Source organism: Diadema setosum, chromosome 22, assembly GCF_964275005.1.
Source record: "Diadema setosum chromosome 22, eeDiaSeto1, whole genome shotgun sequence".
Taxonomy (NCBI): Eukaryota; Metazoa; Echinodermata; class Echinoidea; order Diadematoida; family Diadematidae; genus Diadema; species Diadema setosum.
This window is the reverse complement of record NC_092706.1, coordinates 9912240-9936695: the sequence shown is the minus strand read 5'-3', so window position 1 is coordinate 9936695 and position 24456 is coordinate 9912240. Positions and strand designations below refer to the sequence as shown.

The window sequence follows — 24456 nt, the reverse complement described above, 5'->3', positions numbered from 1 at the left end:
TACGGATCGCTTACGAAATAACGAGCCCAAACATTTACAACATGTCTCTCATGGGCAGATGCTTTCAGCACGTTTGAATAAATCACTTCATGCGCTCTTTGTGCCACCCACAAAGAACTCGTATATGTTCCGAAGGTTCGTTATTCCGAAACACAATTGTATACCTAGATGCTCGTTTATCCTAGAGTAAGATAAGGTTTGTTATATAGCGAACATTCATGACGTGCGGCGGTATTGCCAAAGTGCGTCTGGATCCGGAATTGGAGTATGGTTCGTTAAACCGAAAATGAAAAAAAAAAAAAAGAAGAAGAAGAAGAAGAAGAAGAAGAAAAAGAAATAACATACAACAATTGGAATGATTTGCGTGTTTTCATCTGGGATCATACTGCATTTGTTCCGTTACAACGAAATTTGGATATAACGAAAGAAATCTGTCGGTTCCGAGGACTTTGTTATAACGATAGTGCACTGTATCAAGTGCGGAGTGCACCTGCGGACCTTTGATATATCGAGTTTTTTTTTTTTTTCATGATGACTTGTTTATATTTCTTATTTTACGACTACGGCAATAATTTACCATACAGTCACAACTTACATCAATTCTAATTTGTCAAAAAAGAAACTAGTGGATACCAATGGGCTTAATTTGTGTCTTGGAAAATTGGGATACAGTGAGAAATACGAACGACTGGATAACAATTTTCCTCCTCCCCCCTTTTTGTGGGGGGGGGGGGGGGGAGGTATTTTTAATCATTATCGGGTAAATCCTTGGTACAATGTACAACTATTGTATATACCAGAGTTCTATCAATCTAGAATATTTCCCAGAGACCGGTTTACTATCATCATAATATATTGTTATACATGTCTTTTGGACAATGGTAAGTTATTGATAACATGAAAACTTGCCCAAGGTTTGCCCGGCGTAGCAACAACTATAGGATAACTTTATTTTTGAGGTACAGATTGAAATAATAACTCGTTGCCATGTCAGAACGGAAGAAACATTCATATGAGTCTGAAACGTTTAAACCGGCCTATCCAAACGACACCGCTAAATAATATATCGCCCCAAATTTCGATTGTATCATGCACGCAGGTTTCATTATGACTGACTTAGATATGCACGTTTCAATTGGCCATTAAATTTATAGTGTGTGTCCTGTGCGATTTGGTGAATCTTTTTGGACCAGCTAGAAAGCGAAAGAAAAACAAATACAACAGCAATGAAGAGAATTCGATAATGAGGGAATCACGCTACAGACATTGGCCTACACACAAAGGTATAATAGCTCAATCTGTCAATGGAAGCTCGTCATAGTTTCTTTGATGGATGCAAACGGTCGTTTAATCGCAGCTAATCGACTAAAATCCAGATATATTTACAGACAAGTGACTGTGGTCCTGTAGCCTCTTTCTAATCAAACTAAGTTTATATTACTTTTAATTGTTGTTGCATCTTGCTAATAACAATACAATTTCGCTCAACGTAATAAAAACGTCCACATTACAAACTGTACTACTACGCCGCATACTACTAGTAGTAGCTCAATACGTCACAATACAAAATAGGCGCGTTTACGTCACAATCCAACATACTTAGCACCAATACTATCTTTGCTTAGTACTACAGTAACAACAACAACAACAACAACAACAACAACAACAACAACAACAACAACAACAACAACAGTAACAACAACAACAACAACAACAACAACAACAACAACAACAACAACAACAACAACAACAACAACAAAAACGCACAAAGGCGCGCAGCATGGGCAGTGCACAGTGGGCTTCACAACAACAACAACAACAACAATAACATTGAAATGTAGGTCGGGTCAGAATTTTAACGATGACATCGGTCGTCGTGTTACGCTCTCATGTGCCTACTGAGTACGAAATCTTCTTCTTCTTCTTCTTCTGATTAAAGTCTGCCTCCTTCAATAGGCTGAAGATTCTTGCAGACTGTGCTACTGTGCTATTTACATTATAATGCAGTTTATTTACAGATATTTACAAGCACATAGAAAATTTGAAGAAAATAACTAGCCACTGTGATCAACCATTAGTCGGTTTCGGAGTGATCCAACAGATGGCGCTGAACAATTTCAGACGATAGAGGAATTCCAGTTCCTTGCAGTTCTTGGAAAGAACGAATGGCGATGCGATTCTTTGTGTTCACCTTTTGGTTTTATCGATGATAGCTAGGGATATACGTAAGTGAATTGCTCCTTTGAATTCAATTAAGATTACATGGTGTCCATAGTTTCGATGAAAAGACTCAATCCACCTTTATGATAGTGGTAATTTGAGAAGGAGAATAAAGTTTAAATTTGATAAATAGCAGTGTGTGTACATTATATAGGCGTACGCCAGATGGAGATTCGTCAAATCTAATTTGCGTACCTTATTGTGATGATCGAATAGTAGATTGTTTTGTTGAAACATTTGATTTTCATAATTTAAGACTACACAAGTCCGTAGTTTCAATATTCTCTTGAATATCAATGGATATCTCTCAAACCCCTTCTGTTAAGTTGACTCTGCCCCCTTGGTTAACACTAAATATAAATTGATACACAATGTATATAAAATTACAATGGAAGGAAGAGAAATATCACAATCCCACAATAAATATCAACATAATTATATTGGTAAAAAAAAAAAAAAAAACAAAACAAAACAAAACAAAACACAACAGTATATCACTATCAGGAACCAACATGGCAGGAAACATCGTGGCAGTAGGATCCAACACTGAGACAAGGATTCTGCTGAGAGCTAGAGGAAATATCGTTCAAAGGAAAGTTAAAGTAATATGAAAAAGGGTAAGGAAAACCCAAACCCAAAAACGCAAAATATGACGATGTTATTATGGCTTACTGTAAGTGGTATCTAGACCTGTAGCAATCTAGATAGGCTTATAACCATACGACACACCCCCCTCCTTCTCCCCACCCCCCCCCCCCCCCCCCAAAAAAAAAACCCACACACACACACACACACACACACACACACAAATAAAACTGGATCCCCCTGATCCTCAGCGATTGAGTAACTTTTATAATAAATAGTAAACCATCCCTTATATCATAGCGCCTTTCTTGATTTTTACTTCCATTGGATAGAGACTACTAAAAGTGGAAAAAATCTAAAAATAACGAAAATGGCAACAGTAACAATATCTCAAGAATATCAATAAGGAATTTACAGGCACATAAAATTTGATTCGAAACACACTGATACCAGCCGCTGGGGATACGGATGATCGATGATCCGATCTATCGGTTTATCTACTAGACTATGTGCTTTCGGCAACGGCGCGGCGGCGGCACGTACATAACGTGAACTGTCACTGTACGTGTGTCGTATAATAAGCACCGGAGTCGTTCTCATCATGCGTTTATTAGATGGAATTACAGGGGACGTATGGCAAGTTTTCGAAGTATGTACACGGCATAGATTCACAGTAAATTTGTAAAGTGATCTCTGATCACAACAGAACAGTTTGCGTGACTTGTTGATAGAAAGTTGTCCAGCTGTGCAACTGTGGAGCACCTATCGTTCAGCGGCCAATGTTTTGCCATTTGCGTGTGTGATCTGAGACTGAGCCTCTGAGGATCGTAACCGCGGCGCGGCTCCGGCTGAGTGTGCCTGGGCCTGTGCTGTGTATGCATCTTTCGTGAAAGGTATTCTGTTACTAGACTCTAAGTCAGTTTTACTTTTAGCTTTTTATTGTAGACACATTGTACATTAACTTGGGTTTTGTGACATGTCAATGACCTTCGGTATTCATACAGCAAGACCCTAGTACTAGGGACAGTGGTGTTGTTCCTGCCAATCACAACATTTTTCCAGTGTCGGTGATCCAGGCCAGGGAGTCGTTCGTGGTGAGAGACACATGTACATCTCCCTGCTCTGGGTCGTGCTGGCCTGGGTTGGTGGTGGTCTATGGCTACCTGAAGCTGGGGCAAGATACAGTTGTAGCAGAAGGCCCAGTTAGTAGCCTCCTAGCACTTTATAGTGACTACTAGCAATGATTGCTACAAATACTAGAAACAGTTCATGAATATTGTGGAATGCCAGACGAAATGAACAATTTTTCTGCGAAGTCTTTCAATGAAAAATTAGAACTCAGGAAGTCTACAGCAGTTCAAAGAAGCTTGGAGTGTAGTTGCCCCTCTCAGAAACGAGTTTCCTGCCGCCGTGCTGCTGGAAGCAACGCACACACTGCACACAAACTTTAAGTAATAGAAAAGCTCTAGACCTGATTATAGTTGGTACACACGTGTATGCATGCATGCCATACAAGTAACGAGTGACTAACTTTTGTTAGAGGTTCTCCATTTCGTTTTTTTTTTTCTTCATGCAATTATATAGGTCTAGGTCTAATATTTATACTGCAGAAATTTGACTATTCTGAGTTTAGTTGAACTGTTATGATATACAGAGCCGTATTATAAGCTTGAATCTTATTATTACTTAGTAGAGATCTAGAGGTCAAAATGGTCAGTAGCCTGAGCATGTTTCACGTCATTGTTTGAACAACTTGGCTGCATAGCACCTTCATTTTTAACAATAGGGAGTTTTCGATTGGGTGAACAAGAAGGTTGTGACGCCGAGCGCAAGCGTACGTCAAGGCGTCACGTCTGTACGTTGACCCGCTGCTAAAAAACATTTCGATTTTGGGCGTCATGTCTCGTGGTGTGTGCAGGTGGGGAACTTGTGCCTTGGGTGCATATTAAAAAAAATGCGGAATTTGTGACTTGTTTTTTTACTCGTAATATTTATTTTGTCTTTGACTAGATGCCGAATAAGTATCCTGGGATGAATTATGTGGATTTAAAAAAACATGATGCATGGTAAGACTACTGTACAGTATATGCTATAATTTTCGCGTACATAAATTTTCGCGAATTGCCGCTGTCACACATTTTTGCGAGTGGTTAAATTCGCGATTGGGGGACCAGAGAAAATATGAAGTGGCAGAGAAAGTGTGAATTTTCAACTTACTAGCAAATAAGAATGATACTATATATACACTGCATGAAAGAAACTTACCAAACTCTGCGAACTAGTAAGTTAGAATTCAACATTGGTTAAGTAGTTAAGTCCATCGCGCTAGATTTCTGACGAGTGGTACGAGGGGTTGCGATAATGGATTGGCTCTACAGTATTCGTAAGTAGACGTGGACTAGCCCGACCACCCCAGATGCTGTTAATACGCTGTGCTGTGCGAATGTTACTTACAGCGACTGGGCTGTGTATACTAGTTAGTAGTTACAATGTAGATGTGGACGTGCTATATGTACGTAAACAAGCTTAGCCAGTATGGTCTGTTCGGTAAGCCGTGACATGGTATACTAGTACTGAAATGTTCGTATCATCAAGGCAAGGGATTCATTTTGGAAGGTAATATTTTCGCGTGTTGTTAATTTCACGAATAGCTCCCGACTCGCGAAATTCGCGAAAATAAAACCCACGCGAAATATATAGCGTATACAGTACTTTATAGGTAAATGCACCAGACCAAGCACCGAGATGTGATCGCGTACAGCAATACGTGTAATGCATGTGTGGAACTACAGGTTTGCAAATTGCGGAACAGTGAAAGCGGGCAAATAAAGTAGGTACCAGAGGCTGTAGTTTGTATGTCAGCGCTGCTGTTGTGACATATCAAGATCATAAGCTTTCATGTAATTACATGTAGAATATAAATATTCTCTCGAAAGAAATCTGAGAACAGGTGAACTGAGCGCGGATTTCCCGAGAGTCATCGTGCTCTTTCGCACGATTTTCGTCTATCGCGAGAGGAGTGTGACATCATACCGCTGTAGATGACAATTTACTGACCATTGTGTCATACAATGTTGAACAAATTTTATGTTGTTGCTCTCAGAAGATTTAAACGTACATTGTAAATCACATGAAGTTTTGTAATTCTTACCAGCCAGATGTGTGGCAACATAGAATTCAATCACATGGGCAAGATGGTGTGGAATTCATCTCAGCAGGAAGGAGTGTTGTGACCAAATGTAGACCATTACAGGTACCCGGTTTGTTATACATACATGTACATTGTATTCTAGTACGAAACCTGGAAGGCAAGTATAATTATTTAAAAACAAGGATATTCTGTGTTAGATATGATTCCAGTGTTTTCTATGATTTCACTTTGCCCTTATGCCTATGAGTGGTGGCTGACAGGTAAAGATGATCTTTATTATCCAGAAGGATTTGGGACAATAATATTGAGCTGATGTGAGAAATAGAGTGCCATAATGAAAGGGAGTTTAGAGATATACATTGTACAATGTCTCTGTCATGCATATTTTTAAATAGACTGTATGAACAAATTTCCTACTGTGTTGCGATATTGCTGCATTCACTCAATCCACACATGTATTGAGGTGAACTTGTCCTTTAAGTCCTTGTTTGTCATTTGATACGTGTACACGTAGGACAGGAAATATCCAAACATCTACTGTATATCAGGTGACAGGAAGACAACAAAGCAATGTAAATAGAAAAAAGAAATTCTGTAAACCTTTTTCTTGTAAGCACTTTTTTATTTCCTTTCTCCATCCCAATGATGTACTTTTACATTGTGTGAGAGATTAACTGTAGATTTATAGTGTCTGTGCATCAGTGAGGTTGCAATGAACTTGCCTCATTGAGCATCATTCAGTGTCAAAATATTTGACTGTCCAAGCATACAAGTTGTACACCTTAATAGATTTTAGAAAAAAAAAAAAAAAAGATGCCAAGGAAAATGCAGAGTTTAGATTACATTACCATTTTTACAGTCTATTCAAATTCTGTGCATGCTGTGTTTTCAAAGGATTACCTCAACAGCCACAAAGCTTGCCCTACTTTTAATAGTAACAACTTATGAATTCTATGCAAATCTGTGCATAACAACAACCACAAAGCTTGCCCTATGTGGCAACAGCTGATAAATGCTAAGTCAGATTTCTGCCTGTGAAACTTTAGAGGGTGCAGGTGACTAAAATGGTTTGTTTCTAGGCTGTAGGAAAAGAAATATTTACGTATTACAGAAATGGTTTACCAGTATTCTTTTGAAATCAAATGTTGTATATTTGCGAGATGATCAGTAAGTATATGATAGTGTGCACTTGACATCAAAAGTTCTGATACATGTGTTTCTGAAATGATAGTTTTAAAGAAGTATGAATTAAACCGCACATCCTGCAGTCAAAAGATTAATATGAAGCTTGCATGTTCTGGCAGATTGTTTTCCTGAAAAAGCAGTAAGCTACTACATTACATATGCATTGGATAACAAAGTTATTGTAATACATTGTAGGTGTCCATTACCACAACTATGCTGGTGCTTCAAAGCGTGGTTTATAAGGACAGCTTTTAAGGGAGAAATTGAAGTGTTCTGTGTGTGTGCTAAACCAGCATCAAATCAAGCATAGTGTCATTTTTCAGTCTGTAGTACTGGTACTGTACTGTGATATTTGAAAAATGAGGGATATTGAATGTACAGTACTCGGGAAATGATGGATGTGCTGAAGTTCCGTATGTTTTTGTGTCATGACCTCGTTTCGTTCAGTTAAAACAAAAACACAGTACATCAATCTCTCCTATATTGTACTTTGAAATAGCTGGTTTTGAATATTCAAGTGTGAAGAGACAACATGTGGTCTCACTTTAATTGGAACAGAATACAACCTGTAGGTATTACAAATGTAGAGTACTGCTGTTGTACAGTTGTACATTGTACAGCTGTGCATGGTAGGCACTAGAAAATACCTGAAGAAGTTCTGTTATCATTTAACAGCATTTTTCTTCTCCTCTAAGACCCCATTTACACATACGACTGACGCCGGCGTGAGGCCGGCCTCACGCCGCCTCGAACGTAAGTGTAAACACACAAGTGGACTGACGCCGGTTCTCGAGAGTCGAGAGTCATGTGGGCTTGTGCAATACTGTGAGTGCGGATATGTCATCATTCGTGACTTTGTTGACCTCGCGCGTGTCGGAGATCTGCACTTTGAATTACCAACCTGTCGTTATTAGAAATAATCAAATAGGTGCTTTTGTTTTGTGATTAATTTTGCTTCACTGGAGTTCTGCCGTACTGCGTCGATGAGTTTTCTGCTTTTTCAGTCGTTTTGTATCCTTTTTGTTTTTGTTGTTGTTGTTTTGTTGCGTTTGTGTAACTGTACTTGTAAGGTTTGTATTGTTTTACTTCGTATACAGACTCATAAGTCTCACCACGCAGACGGGCCAAGCCGCCGTATATGGAAACGGGGGGTAGTCAAGCCGACTTCAAGGCGGCGTCCAGCTGACCAATCTGCTATGTGTAAACACACTTTCGAAATTTTTTGGAGGCGGCTTGACGCCTGCGTGAGGCCGACTCGATAAAGCCGGCCCATGTGTAAATGGGGTTTAAGTGTCAGATATATCCAGATGAAGTGCAGGTATTGTTCACAGAACAAAATTCAGAATTGATAGCAGGATTGATTTCAGGAGGCTAAAGCTTTAATGCAAATCAAAACATTATATCACCAACTAGCAAAGTACAGTAAACTGTGTAGGCATTGATAAATGCAACCATCCTGCACTGTAATTAGGACAGAGCAGTGTACAAGGGACTAATTATCTAGGCAAAATCTTATTTGATTAATTATGTCATTCTTCATGGACTAGGACCCCTAGCAGTGGAAGCAGTCATTGATTGGATTCTTCCTTGATCCATGCCAGTACAAGTATATTACACGTGCATGTTATGTGCGCATGCATTGCAATTATACTGAGTTACCCTTTCCATTAGAGCTCGATGAGGTTAACGCAGAATGGCTTAATCTTTGTTCTTATTAATTAATATTTGAAAGCAATATTAATGTAATTTATGATGTGGCAAATAATCAATACTTCATTGTGGAAAATGAAGCTTTAGCAGCACATCACAGTGCCAGAAACTTTTGGCCATATAAAACTAGAATACAACCAGGTAGCCTGTCAGCTATAAGTTTAAAGAAATTTGCAGTGTTAGTGATTTAAGACATAAACTGTAATGCTGTAATCTATGTACTTGTACCTAGAGATAGAATTTAACTCTTAAAGAAGAAATTTATAGGAAATAATATCATATAAATTGACTGTTTTCCATCATTTAATGTTATTTTGATTAATTTCTGACATAAATCATGCAATAAAGTTGTCTCTGCTTTGAATATAAGAATCTTTATTTTTACCAAATTTGAGCACTGCAAAAAGTTCGATGCGGCTACGAAAAGTGCCAAATCTGTGACGTCACCACGTGTGTATGCAACCCAGTGGGATTTACGTATCTATAGGCAAACTGTGTGCACTTTTCAGGAAATTGGTGTGTAATTTGTTGTCAATCTAGAATAAATCGTCCGCCAAAACTATATATTCACGTCGTGAAATTGTTTGTTTGTTTGTGTTCATTGGAATCATATTTTACACCCATAAATTTACGGAAAAACAAAGTTTTAAAAGCACAAAACCTATCGTCAGCTCAAGATTCACCTGTGATCGCCGTGATCAGCTGTTCCTTCGTACAGCCACAATTTGCTGTTATTATTGACACAACAAATCGATCATTATGGGGGAATTGCGTATAGCTGAGGTAATCTTACATACTCATAAATTTAAATCATTTTTACATCCATAAATTTACGGAAATACGATGTTTGAAAAGCACAAAACCTACCGTAATCAGCTCAAGATTCGCGATTGCTGTGATCAGGTGTACGCACGACAGTACCAGCAGAATCGGCACTGAAGAGGTATTCCTTGATGCCGTGATTTCAGCTTGATTCTTCTTCGAAATGGCATGATGAAGGTTTCTTAGATAAATGTGACCTTCTTTTTCTCTTGTGTGTTGGTTTATATTCCAATTTCTACCTCAACTTGCTAAAAAACAGTCTAAAAAAGCGGGAAACTGCAACATTTCCGTGCTGAGCAGCAGTCACGATACACGTGTTGCATGCAAGCATGCACCGCTGCACGCAGCGATCCCCATAGTATAACACGTAGGTTGCTTGTAAACAAGGAGGTCCTCGGCGCAGTTGACCAATCGTGAACACGTATTTCGATCACGTGTCTTGGTAAGCAACAAGGCTGTTTACGCGTCTGGGAGACGTCTGGGAGATAAATTTACGCATGTTTCAGACGAATTTATGGATGAAAGTGTGTAGCATGACATCATGCCATGACCATATTTGGAATAAGCAGAGGCAGAGCTTTCTGTAGGTACCAAATGTGTCAGGGTTCAACGCAGAATATCTATATAAGACACGATCGCCAAAAGAACAGTCATTTTCGCCGTAAGCGAAGGCGATTTGGTTTTTAGACGTAAGATTTTGGCCAACATTTGAGATTGACTTCCCACTTTTCTCTTCAAAATTCTACATTTTGTAGGTTGTATTTCGAAATGTTGATATCAATCGGAAACTAGAAAATTTCCCCTACAACTTGATACCAAAATGTCAATTTGGTCCCTGAGGTAGGTCATTTTTTGACCTTTTTCGGGCTGTAGCGCGAAATCACATTTGCCGAGAAGTTCCGGGTTTTGCCAGAGCGGGTCTCATATAGCCGTACGGCAAATCAGCTCATACACATTAGGTGACGTCGCTCAAATCCGATGTTTCTTGTAGCGAACGGAGCTACGTGGTCATGGAAATCGGGTGTTTTTTCAATCTCAAAAACAGTTTAGGGGTAAAGTTACATCGTTTAAAAGATATCCAGTTATGTTAAGTAGCTTCGTAGCTTTCCATAGATATCAAACTTGTCATATTTCTAGATTCTCTATAAATTTCTGCTTTAAAGCAAAAAAAATAAAATAAAATAAAAAAATAAAAAAATAAAAAAATAAAGAAATGAAAAACAGAAATCTTGTTGGAATTATAGTAATCTTATTGAGTGGTTTCTCAGTCTATTTGTGTGCCAGTCTTTGTTAAAAAAAGGGGGTTTGTAATTGGCTCTCAGTGCTTTTTTCACTTGTAGCTTTCTTTACTGCAAGCCAGATTTATTGAATCCTGTAACTTAGGTATGTCTGCCTTTTCAAAAGTCCCAGGCTGGACATACCTACCGGTAATGCTTAAATGCTCTCACAGTGCGATATAATGTGACACATCAGTGAAGACAAGGGTGCCGGAAGCTACTTGCCCCCCCCCCCCCCCAAACAAAATGTTGGGGGGGCAAAACGAGTTTTTGCCCCCCCCCCCAAAGTGCCCCATGTAACAAATAATTAATCACTGATTTAATAATAATAATAATAATAGTGGCTACTTGTATAGCGCACAGGTCCACTTTTCAGTGCTCATGGCGCTTCAAAAATGAAAAAATATCATATATTTACATGCATATATTCAAACATTTCAACAAAGAAAAAAATGGTAAACAAAAGCAAATATATACCAAATAAAGAATACAACATCAATTAAAAATACAATATTAATCCAATATCAATGACATACAGCAATTACAGTCCTCAGTATGAAAGGAACAGATAAGTTTTAAGTTTGGATTTGAATAACTCTGTAGATGACAGTTCCTAACTGAAGAGGTAACTGATTCCACAATTTTGGTCCCATAACGGAAAAAGCACGATCACCATACCCATGTTTTACTCTGGGTGTTTGGAGTAAGAATGCATCTGATGATGAACCAAAAAAAGACCAAAATGAAAAGACCAAAATGAACAATAAAGGCATATTTCTTGTGTATATGTTGTAATTTCATAACTGAAAATGCAAAATTTTTCGCCCCTAACGGGGCAAAAATTATAATACACTAACAACGTACATTATTGTATCTATACACTAATAATATTCAACTTATGAGTAAATTTAGTATATAGATGGTAGCCTCGTGTCCTCGAATGTGCCCGCTGAAACATACCTTTAGTAAACCTTACATTTTTCATTTTCTTCTTTTCTTTCTAGCAGTATAAGAATATTTTTTATTGTTTGAACGATGCGATCATGTTTAAGCTTTTAATGAGTACATTTCAGATAAATTGCAAAGTGAAAGTGGCTCGCTCGTTCTGCCCGTACTTATAGTAAAATGAAAAGTCTTCATAAGTTATTATCACAGTCCTTCGCTGTGATTTCTTTTACTGTGTTTATTTCCTCAGAAATCTAATCTAAAATGCTCTATAAAAGCGACTTTTATACTCTGTTTTTACAAAAAGTCCCTACCGTGGGAGGGGGTATCCCCCTCCCACACCCTCCCCCGCTCGGTTGCTTCGCTCCCTCGACAAGGATCTCACACCATCACATGATATACCCCCCGTATGTTAAGATCATAATAGTCCTTCCAACTGATTTATTTTTTCGATATGTTAATTACCTAGAAATTTGCTTTTAAATGTTCTATAAACGCGACTTTTATACTCTGTTTTTACAAAAAGTCCCTACCGTCGGAGGGGGTGTCCCCCTCCCACACCCTCCCCCCGCTCGGTCGCTTCGCTCCCTCGCCGAGGATCTCGCACCATCACATTATTAATGTACTCCTGTATGTTATGATCATAGTCCGTCCAACTGATTTTTTCAATATGATAATTCCCTAGAAATTTGCTTTAAATTCTCTATAAAAGCGACTTTTATGTTTAATTCCTTAGAAACTTGCTTTTAAATGGTCTATAAACGTGACTTTTGTACCCTGTTTTACTAAAGCTCCCTACAGTGGGTGGGGGGATCCCCTTTCCACCCCCCCCCCCTGCTCGCTTCGCTCCCGTGACGAGGATCTCACATCGTCACATAAATGTGCCCCCGTTGAGATTTTGCCCCCCCAAAACCAGAAGTGTTCCGGCGCGCTTGAGTGAAGACATTAGTTAAAATTTCACACACAATGTACCATTGGAACAGTCTAACATGCCCGAGGCAATAGCCATCCACATTTTAACTGTTTCAAAGGTACAAAGTGTGTGCAATTACACTAATACCCAATCAAAATGATTTGTATAATTTGTATAGAATGATGAAGCAGATCCGGAAGGTTGTCATCAAAAGAGTTTCACATGTAGGAGTCTTAAATTACTCAGTAGCCATTTTCACAAGTAAGTATAAAGTGAGGGAACCTGCCTGGTCACCATCGCAATGTGAAGGTTGATAGGTGAGATAATGCATGGCCATGTCTGTGCTCTCAACCAATCATCTCCTCTGTTTCATCGTGATACTCAGCACATCCTCTCACAGTGTGATTTGTTCTGTTGTTTATTTTCGTCACTCTTGTTTCAGTGGATTTTATAAAGGACTTTCATGTGATACTTTTGGCGTGTACTGCATTTGAGTGCGATGTGACTGTATAGGACTGTAAAAATGCACCATGAATACATATGTAGTAGGCTTTCTTATTTTTGTAGCTGTCCATGCAGTCACTAGACTAGGGTTTATGTGAAGCATACTTGTGATGCACCTATACTTGGATATGATTCATGATAAACTCATTGTTTTTTATGTTGTCCATTCATTTCTGCAAATACAAATTTGTAAAAGCAACAGCCGTTTAGCAGTTCCGAGAATGGCAATAGTGATTAGCTGCACATTGATAGAATATGATTTCAAAATCTGTCCATCTGCATCTCCTGCCTATATAATCTATGGCATATACAGTATGTATGTCATGCATTATGTTCACTCTGCATGAGTGCACTGTCAACAAACCAACATCCGTTCTGGCTAGTGGCAATCAAGTTTATAATGACTAATAATTTTACAAACTATGAATTACAAACACTGAGGTTACAGTTTGGATTGAACTCCTGTGATCATACATGTGTGACACAATCATATGAAATCTGTGAACAAAGTCTGATTGTAGATTTGAGGAGCTAACAATGAAGAAACACAACACAGGTTTTCTCCTTTGCTACCTTACTGTGTGCAGAGAATTTCCTACTATTTGCTGCAAGGATATCTGAGTTACAATGTACATGTAAGGCCAGAAAAAATTGCTCTGAAACCACCCTACAACTGTTACCTGTACATTTTCTGACATACAGTAATGAATTATGTTCAAGGGTTCATACACCCATGTGAGTGTTTGTACATCTTGGCAAAGAAAATATTTCATGACCTTCAGATTGGTATATTTCAGTTGCAGTGTACAATCACATGAGCATACAACACCCCAAAATCATATTGAGTACATTGTTGTACATGCATCACAAATTCCTGCACAAATAAAAGTTACACATGGGTTGATTTCTCGGTACATGTAGTCATGATAATATGCATTTTGATTGAATACAGCTTGTTTACATTTTTGGTGTCTTTTAAAAAGTAACCACTTCTATCTTTCTCAAAGTTGAAGAAAACCCATTGTGGATTGAGTGAAAGCACAAACAGTACAGTACAAGCAAGAACACATCAGTGATGTTTAAGGAAAAGCTGACAATCCATTCAACATGTTTTATTTCTCTAGCATTTCAATGAAAAAAAAATCCACTTGGCTTACCTCATTCAGCAGGCAGGGAGAATAATGTTACCATGAACTTATGGCAGTAACAAGTGGAGGGAATGTGTATTTTGCATGAAATATGAAATTTTGTATAATTTCATCTGTATTTTATGTATACATGTGTGATTTTGAAAATGGTTGTTTTTGAGTCAAAATTTCTCTTCCGGTGATTGCAGTAAGCCTGAGACATTAAAAATTCATAACTTTTGAATGAGTTGTCCAATTTTCATCAAACCTCACTGATGTGTTCTACTACACTTCTGCATTCACTCAATCCACATGTATGATTGGTTTTATTCCCATCTTATAGGAAAAGATAGGTTAATAGCTTCTCTGTACAGAATGTCTTAAACAGTGAGTGAAACATTGAAATGATAAAGAATGTGTAATGAGTAGTATATCAAGTGAAAGTCAGAGGGATTAATCTGATACTCCCTTCATGGTGATTGCTGTGAAAAACTTTTTGTCCCACACATGATTCAAAGGGAAGTCGGTATGCTTTTTGATTTCTAGTGTCTACCTTTGAACTTGAAAGCCTTCTCTCAATGATTTTTCTGCAGTCTGGATTTTGTTATCACTCATTTCACTTCTTTGGGAGAATGTGATTATACATCATTTTAAAACTGTAAATCTATGTTTTTAAGACTTGACTTTTGAAGGGATGGTACAGTATTGGTGGAGATGAGATCGGGCTTTTAACTTTTTGTGAGATACCAAGAAAACACTTATGAAATAGTACAGAGCATACCATTTTAAGAGGAATTCAAAGTTTATTTGATGAAAATCGGGTTTAGGATGACTGAAACATCCAAAAACAAAGTAAAACAAAGCGATCGTAATAGAATGTAGGTCCCACACTTTATTAGAATCGCTCTGTTTAGGATACCATCTCAGCTATTTCAAAACCAAATTCATCAAATAAACATTGAATTCCTCGTGAAATTACATGCTCTTTTATATTTCATAAGAGGTTTATCATTATCTCACTAAAAAATGTTAGAAACCTGAAATTAGGTCTCAACCAAAACTATATGATCCCTTTAACCTTTAACTGCTATAAGACCAAATCAAATCAATCAATCAATCAATCAATCAGTCAATCAGTTTATTCAATCAGTCTGTCAATCAGTCATGCAATCAATCAATCAATCAAACAAACTAACAAAGCCTTATATGGTGACTTTTATCGGTATTGCTACATGTAGGTACACGTAGGTGGGAGACCACTGCCGGTGACCACGCCCACCTCCCTGGTATTGCCATGCAAGGTAACATGTACACAAACTCTCAATCATGTGACACAACATCCACCCACTTTCTCTTCAGTTTTCTACTGTACATACTGAAGTTTTGCCAGGGCTTGAAGCAGTATGAGTACTTGATTAAGATTTTGTTTTGTGGTAAAAAAGACTGACTTTCACAAAAGTGAATCTGCCTACTTTTATACATAATTCAAAACTACAGGTCATGGACAATTAGATTCCTGCTTCAAGGCTGTAATTTGTACAATCTCTTGTCTCGTGGTCATTCATATGTGCATGTGTGGGTGTATGTACAAATTGTGCCAGTATACATAAAGGTGTACCACAATTTGTCTAACAAGGATAGTGTACCACTTAGCAATCTTGCACAGGATTTAGTGAAGGTATTCAAACCCATGGTGAAACCAAGGGCCATTATGAAGTGAAATACTGTTTCTAAAAGTTCATTGATTCAATGAAGTTACTTTTCTGTGTTTTGGGAGAGATCAACAGTGCACAACTGTACACTATTGAAAGTGAGACTGTGTGCTGAATACAGTAGTGTTGAAGCACTTCTATCCGTCCGAAATCAGGGATGTTATCAGAATATCAGGTATCACAGAGTCATAGTGTTGTATAGATGCCATGTATTCAACTCCCTCATGGACTGAGACTTGTGAGACAATTTTTGGAGTTGTTGAATTTACGCTGGGGGACCATATGTCAGAATGAGAAAGAACTGTGTTATGTGTATCCCTGTCCATGGGGAAAGTACAAGCAATTTTCAATCTTAAAGATACAGCAGGCAATGATATTGCGAATTTCCAAGTTTGAAACAAATAAAAATTAGCAAAATGTACCACTCACACAGATTTTAATTTACTTTGTGCATGCAGTATACACTTTACATTTTTTTTTTTTTTTTTTTTTTTTTTTTTTTTTAAGCATATAGAGGAACTACAACTTTGGCAAGAGTGTGCATGGTCCAATGTCAAAGAGCCGTGTGGCGTTCTTGTTATTTCCTGAATGAAGTCATAACTTTGGGTGATAGGTAGTCATGAGACCATTACCCCAAAGTATTGTCTGCTTGTCACCAGTGTGGATTGATTCCTCCTTTGGTGCTTTTATTCCATTGTTACAGATTGAGCCATCCGACCACACATGGGGATACTCCTGATGCCTACAGATGGTTGCAGCTACATGTAGATTCAGTCATGGGGTGCATGTGCTGCTGTTTCAGACCTACAGACAGTAGGGCCTTGGAGGAGCCAAGTGCTCTGGTCAAGACAGATGAATCAACCAAAGCACTTCCACAAAAATCCTATGGTGCCATATCTCCAGAGGAGGAAAAACCTAAGAAGACGTCCCCCTCTTCCTCCCCAAGGAGATCTCCCACGGACCTTTTGTACAGTGAGCCTCCAAAGTCAGCAAGGGCAAAGTCACCGGAGTTGACATCAACAACGACGTCGGACACAGCACCCCTGGTTGCATCTTCCAAAAATGCCTCAAAGGCTGACGACAGTCCGCGGAAAACCTTAGCGGAGATCGCCAACCTCAAACGAATTACTAAGAGTGCCTTGCCCCCCTCTTCCTCCTCTGCTGCAGCCCGCCATAAAACACGGACTTCCACACCCAACCCGACTGTTCAAAATGATAGCAATACAAAAGTTGAAGACCACCACAGCGAGGATGTGTCTTCGCCTGCTGTGAGTGCCAGTGTAGGTGTGGGCGCAGCTAGTGCGGAATCTCTGGAGTCTGACACCTGCCATTCCCCGGGACAATTAAGTGAGGAGGACGAGGATGAGGAAGAGGAAGAGGAGGAGGGGGAGGATGAGAGGATTCTCCGCATGCTCCCTGCCCACCCACAGGCCCCGTCTGTCACCTCGGAGGGATCCGAGACGCGGCTCGTCTCCCGGGCTTCCACACTGACGTCGTCGTCGCCGACCTCCTCTGCCCTCGATGTCTCGAAGGATTCGCAGGGAAAGAAGCAATCCAAGACCAAAGGATTCTTTAAGAAGGCCGGCAAGAACATGAAGAAGGCAAAGAAGAAGGTCGGAAAAGGTGTAGAAAAAATGCTGAAGCATGACAAGAAGAAAGAAGATGAGGGAAAGGAGGCCAATGAACAAGAAAGGACAACATCGGCTGCAAGTACCGATACACGTGAGTAACATTCAGATCATCACTTTTTGGTCTTCTCTTGACGTGGTTTTGAATATAATACATGATCCAGAACAAAATTGTAATTTTTTTTTTGTTTTCATTCAGACATTTGATGAAGTAGGGTATAGATATGCAACCATATAGTTTATACTACCATGCTAAAAGTGGCTCCAGATTTACAGCAAGACTGTGTTTCAAAAGCCAAACCAAACTTGAATGAACCAAGAAATTTCTGTACCTCAGCAACAATTGATATTGTAATCTGTTTTAAAATCTTGATGAAATTTTTCTGATGTTTCATATTTTTGATAAGGAAAATTTATGCACTTTTTTTGGGAAGCATTTATACATTGTATGTGGTCCCCCAACTATGTAAATTGAATAAATTACTATTTTTCGTACAGTGTGCTTTTTGTAGGATAATTTTTGTACTTTAAGTTTCCTTTCCTTTGCCCATGTTCTGACAAAATCTGAGCTCGGAATTCACACAATCATTAAAGGGTGTGTACAGTTCTGGTCGAGGTGAGGATTTAGCTTTTAATGTTTTGCGAGATATTCAGAAACCACACTATGAGATGTCAAAGAGCATGCAGTTCTAAGGGGTATCAAAAGTTTATTCGATGGAAATCGATTTTGAAATGGCTGAGATATCCAAAAACAAGGTGAAACAAAGAGATCCAAATAAAGTTGTGGCATGTCGCCTTTTATTATTAGCACTTTTTTGGATATCTCAGCCATTTGAAAACCAATTTTCATCAAATAAACGTTGAATCCTTCTTAAAATTACATGCTCTTTCATATTTCATAAGAGGCTTTTCATTATCTCACTCGATAGGAATGTTCAAAACATGAATCCCCACCTCAACCAGTACTGTACAGTCCCTTTAAATTCATATAGCAGCATATTTCTTTATAAAGCAGAATTTTGTTATCTTCCTGTTTGTGATGTGTGATTTCCTGAACTGGTGACCTTTTACATACGTATCTCAAGGCTGTCAACACGCAAAAAGAGGTGCAAGTATATAGAGAAATACTGCACATGGTATTTTGTGCTCTACCGGCATTTGTTCGTCTGTTTGTGTGTTTGCAAAATAGCTCAAAAAGTTGTGAATGGATTTGGATGAAACTTTACAGGAAAGCTTGATAAAGACATAAAATAGATGATTAAATTTTGGTATCATCTGGACCACTGTTTAGATCCAGGATTTTTTTATTTTATATTTGTGTGTGCCTGTGTGTGTGTGTGTGTGTGTGTGTGATATTTTTTGAAGGTTTCTTTTATTGGCAAACAGAGCAACTAATACAAGGGAGGTAAGGCTGCGCATATTGAGGTGTGCGTACATGCACTGAGTGTGCGCTCTAGAGGCAGCGGGAAGGTGAGGTACATTTTGTACACTGTACAATGTACAATTGTAGAATAGACTTGACTGTGAGACACTAGAAAGGATTCCTTATCATTGGGAAATGTAGAGATTTGCAGCATAAAGTGTATGGGTGGAAATGAGCTACTTGGTGGAGGTCTGCCCTTTAGGAGTGGTTTTGTAGATCGTGATGTGACATGCAAATTGAATGCACCATGAAATTCACTGCAAAATACTGTGATATGGGGCGGAGGATGATTCATCTTCGCACAAAATATGCATTTTTAAGATTAAGAGTCAAGTGTAAGCCAATCCTAGAGCTGTGTATTTTTTATGTGACCTTTAGTACATCTCATGTGACCTACATTGTAACACACTTCCTGTCTAGATCTTCTCCCTGTTGGAAGTACATTGTATGTGCATGCACAATGCTTTCTGGAAATACCATAGTATTTCATAAATAAGATCAGTGCCAAGGGAATTTAATATTGCAGTATCTCTATCTCACCACGGTGTACAGTGTATTATTCAATTAGAATCATGCCAACAAGTATCCATGGTTCTTTAATCATGTTGGTTAAAATATGAATGCACCCATTAATAATGTGAGGAAGTGATGTGACAGGTGGTGATGGTGGTACAGTGTAGGATGGGGTTGGTGGGTGTTCCACTTCTGGGTATTAAGAACTTTTCTGATTTCACGTCCTGGATGTGGCCAGCGAGGTAATGATGTCATTTCAAAAGGAACTGCACATGCTCCAGGTTCTCTAGCACGTCCAATGCCAGAATAGATGTCTTCCAAGGATTTCCCGTCCTTCTAGATTCAGGACGTGAGTGATGTCATCGCTTGGCCCACCAATTGCCAGGACTCGGGAGGGGACGGGGCTATGACGTCATGACAGTACGTCATGAATGGTGTGCACTTCAAATATCAAAATAGGTGATAACACCTGCAGCCATAAGGAACAGCTCTATAGCACGAGAAGGGCGTCCTTGTCCACACAATCGAAAATCCCTTATAAAAAGTATTAGGAGAGCTTCTTCTTGCTATTTAAAGAGCTAATTCTAAGTATTCTCGAAATCCTCCAAAGATTGTACACCCAACACAATCAGCTTTGAGCAACATTAGTATATGAGGTATTTTCTTGCTCTCTGTAAAATGAGATTGTTAGAGAGTAGCACAAGAGGTGGAGAAATGTGTGAATCTTTTTATGCATGATGCATTAGAATTGGCAGGCCATTTGCATTTTCTGTGTTCTAACTTCCAAGTTTCAAGATTGGCATAAAAAACTGCCATATCACACTCAGTGCCAAGGTTGTCTTGGCTCTCATGTGATCACAAATTAGACCAACAACAAAACAATATCTTCAAAAATGAGTGTTTTCGAGTGACTCTGAAACTTTGGTGTGCTGTGGTGCATTGAAGTGTACAGTGTAACCATGTATGCATGGTAGACTGCACTGTGTTCACCTGTGCATACACAGTTATGTCCCAGCAGGATGTTGCTTGGAAGTACAGTATCGTAATAACACTTTGGTCCCAAACAATACATCACTTCACCAAAATTACCTCTGTAGAGGGAAAATACAATGTTATTCTAGTTTGTCATTTTCCACATACATGATTTCTTTAGCCAAATTCAGCCGTCATAGAGTATACAACACCTACAAAGAATTGTAGCTATCCAATTGGTTGATTGCCCATTATGTGACGTTCAGTTAAAAGTACCATTGCACACTGTGGCTGTCAGCCATACAATTTTGTTTGAGCAAAAATACATGGATAGCGCATGTTTACCTTTGCACGACTCTGATGTCACAATATGCATGCACTCAACGATTGCAAGCCTGCTTGTGTGAATGTCATTTTTAGAGCAAGATATTATTAAATTTGTGAGCCAGAGCATTTCTTCATCATGGATCATTGCTTCTTTTGCCACCCTTGTCATGCCAACCTGCAATTGTATAATTTTGAACGTTTATTGCATGTTTAATCAATTAACACCTCCAGCGGTCTCTGGCAGTATTGACCTCAATCTGCTCAATGAACGATACAGGAAATTTTGCACACTTTGCATCCCGCAGATTTCATAGACAAAATGACTACGCATTTGTGGAAAAACTTGCCGAGAAGGCTGATACAGGGATGATATTCATCCAGGCAAAGAAACACACAAACATACAATTTTTTTTTTTTAATTCTTTATTCACACACACACATACTCTTGTGTGCCAGAAGCTGACTGAAATCTGTGTGCATATAACCATGGTATTGCTGAACCCACTCAGCTTCACCTTGTGGGTACTTTGTAGATTTCACAATCACAACTGGCATGCACACTGTTCCTACTGATTAATGAAAAGACTTGTGCACCGTCTACTTTATAGAACAGGAGACAAATTTCTTTCTAAAAATGAAGTTTTTTAATCATGAATGCATTTGGCATTCTTGAATACTGATGCAGAGCAAATTTACTAAATGCAAGGCTAGCCATCCCTTTGCTAATTGTGCAAATGATTTGAACACTGAGTGCAAAAGCTCTTGTTAAACAGATACAGAAACTCTTTCTAAAATTGCATGCTTACATTGGCTATCACTGGTGGTCGTGATTATAATTATTTGATATCGAACTTTTGGCCAGTATATCAATGCACAGTTCTCGACAAATGAGATTACAAAGTTTTCTTGATATGTACGTACTGATTGTCAGGGTAGATGCAAACAGATGGATTATGAAAGAGCTTTTAAATCATGCGGGTGTATGGTTAGATATGCAGGTACAATGTGTACATTGTTAAAATTACACAGGTACAGTACATAAGTTACATTCTTGTGACGAACACAGAAATAGCTACTGTGGCTTCGATAAAATGATCCATAGTCTTAAAGGGAAGGTAAACCCAACGAGCAATGTGGATTGAGTGAAAGCAGCAACATTAGTAGAACACATCAGTGAAAGTTTGAGAAAAATCGGACAATCGATGCTAAAGTTATGAATGTTTTAAGTTTTGGTGTTGGAACCGCTGGATGAGGAGACTACTAGAGGATATGACGTATGAGTGGACAACAATACAAAGAAAATATAAAGGAAATTCAACAAAAATTCACTTTTCTAGAATTATGAAAGAGTAATGGACCAACCTCTTTCAGAAAGCGGGGGGAATAATTGCTACCCTTAACATATGTCACTATCAAGTTGATGGAATTTGTAATTTTCATGAAAAATGGATTTTTGTGGAATTTTCTTTATATTTTCTTGGTATTGTTGTCCACTCACACGTCATAACCTCTAGTAGTCTCCTCATCCAGCGGTTCCAACACCAAAACTTTAAAAATTCATAACTTTTGCATCGATTGTCCGATTTTCTTCAAACTTTCACTGATGTGTTCTACTAATGTTGCTGCTTTCACTCAATCCACATTGCTCTTGGGGTTTATCTTCCCTTTAAAAGATTTGAACTTTTTTGGACAGCCTCATTTGTTTGTTTTTCATTTTTGACTATCTAATGTAAATTTGGCATCAAAATACATTGTATGCCATGTGCTGTATATTGTGCTTCCAGATAGGGAATTTCCAATCTAAAAAAGGGGTCCATTTTAAGACTTTAATACGACTGTGTGTTTTGACCCTCACTGAATGAATGATATATCAAAATATATGCACATATTTTTTTTTTCTCCATTCTGTGTACCTGTCACTCATGTTTTTCTTCTTGCAATTATTTAGTTTTAATATCAATCATGTCTTCGAATGAGCTTGCCAACCACAATATTTATGAAAATGAATGAATTGATTAAAAACAAAGTACCAATTCCAAGTGCTTCAAGAGACCTGATATCCATTTTGTGCCGAGCAAAGAATCAGAAAACAAACATATTTTTTTTTAGTTTAGAAAAATACTCACAGCACTTCATGTTCTAAAGTTGTGTACATGGTGGGATGGCTCATGCCATCAAAAAAACTGTTCTTGTTGCAAAGCAAACTGAGTTTGGAGAGACATTGTATAAAAACCTGACATAGTTGTCTATAAATGAACATCATGTTATTCAAATGATCTACCTGTACAAAAGTATATTCCTTAAGATCATATTTCAGAGTCTTGTGATATCGGTATGGGGTAATATGCTCACAAAGACAGCGCATGAGAATGAAAACAACAACAACAACAATAAAACTTTATCTGCAATATCTCATCAAACCAAAATGGGTTCAATTAAAGATATGGAGAATAAAGATTCACTCTAGCTTGGATGAAAGAGAGCCCAAAGTGGAATACCACACTCAAAGCAGAAGCGGAAAAGTACTGGTACTGCGAGTGGTCCGTTGACCATTTGAAATTGAATGCAAGGTGTGATTGTCTTTAAGGGTGTATTTAGATACTCTTTATTCATTTTGTGCTCTGAAATGTGATCCAAAGGAATAAAGATTAAGAGAATGAAAGATGTTAAAATAGCTTGAGGGTCATGCAGTCGGCTTTGAAAGGACATAGATCTGTTCAACCTCAATGCACTTTGCAATCTGGTCAGTTCTGTTGTGAGCATGGGCCATATAAAACTGAAGTGCCTTGACCGTTTACTCAACTCGAAGATACACAATGTTCTTGATTTTTTTTTTTTTCAGATCTTAATCCATTTATCAATGCTGCACACTGACACTGGTCTGACAGCCCATGACCAGCAAAAATCACTGACGGACCAGTAACTTTTTTCAGGAATTTACCAGTAAAGAAATGGAAGAACTGGGTACCTGCTGGTCCAACAGACAGGTTGGACCAGTAGAAGACATGGGTTAGCGTGCAGCTCTGAATATTACACTTTAGACCCTGCCTGGTTGATGAGATACATGGGGAATAAACTCGCTGTTTTTCTCAAGCACATTTAAGTATCGTGGGAGGACTTTCATTTATTGTAGTATGAAAACCTATTACAATCTCATACAGCACAGTTCAAAATCCACAAGACTGTTATTAAGGAGGAGCTTTATATTCTGCTTTGTCAATGCTATATAAATATAGTGTATCGCTGCAATGTGCTTGCAGAAAATTGATTTTTTAGTGAACTGCTGCCCATCACTGTAGGCTGTCCAGTGTGAGATTGCATGTGGAGGCTGTAACGAGCTTTGCTGTGTATTAGTATGGCTTTAAATGGTCCACTTTTTGTGGACGGTGATCAATATATCAGTGTGCCTTTGAGGAATCAATTTGAGTCTGCAGATGACAGC

The 24456-nt window shown here is 38.4% G+C and overlaps 1 protein-coding gene across 2 annotated transcripts in view; it reads left to right on the top strand.

Annotated features, from left to right (window-relative positions):
• Positions 1-3680: 3680 nt before the first annotated feature.
• Positions 3681-24456, top strand: part of LOC140245383 (uncharacterized) — a 50459-nt gene continuing 29683 nt past the window's right edge. For both annotated transcript variants that reach the window (XM_072324958.1, XM_072324959.1), the window contains exons 1-2: positions 3681-3698; positions 16855-17873. In XM_072324958.1, coding sequence (XP_072181059.1) covers positions 16928-17873 — 946 coding nt within the window. In that variant the 5' untranslated portion in view covers positions 3681-3698; positions 16855-16927. The remainder of the gene's footprint in view (positions 3699-16854; positions 17874-24456) is intronic.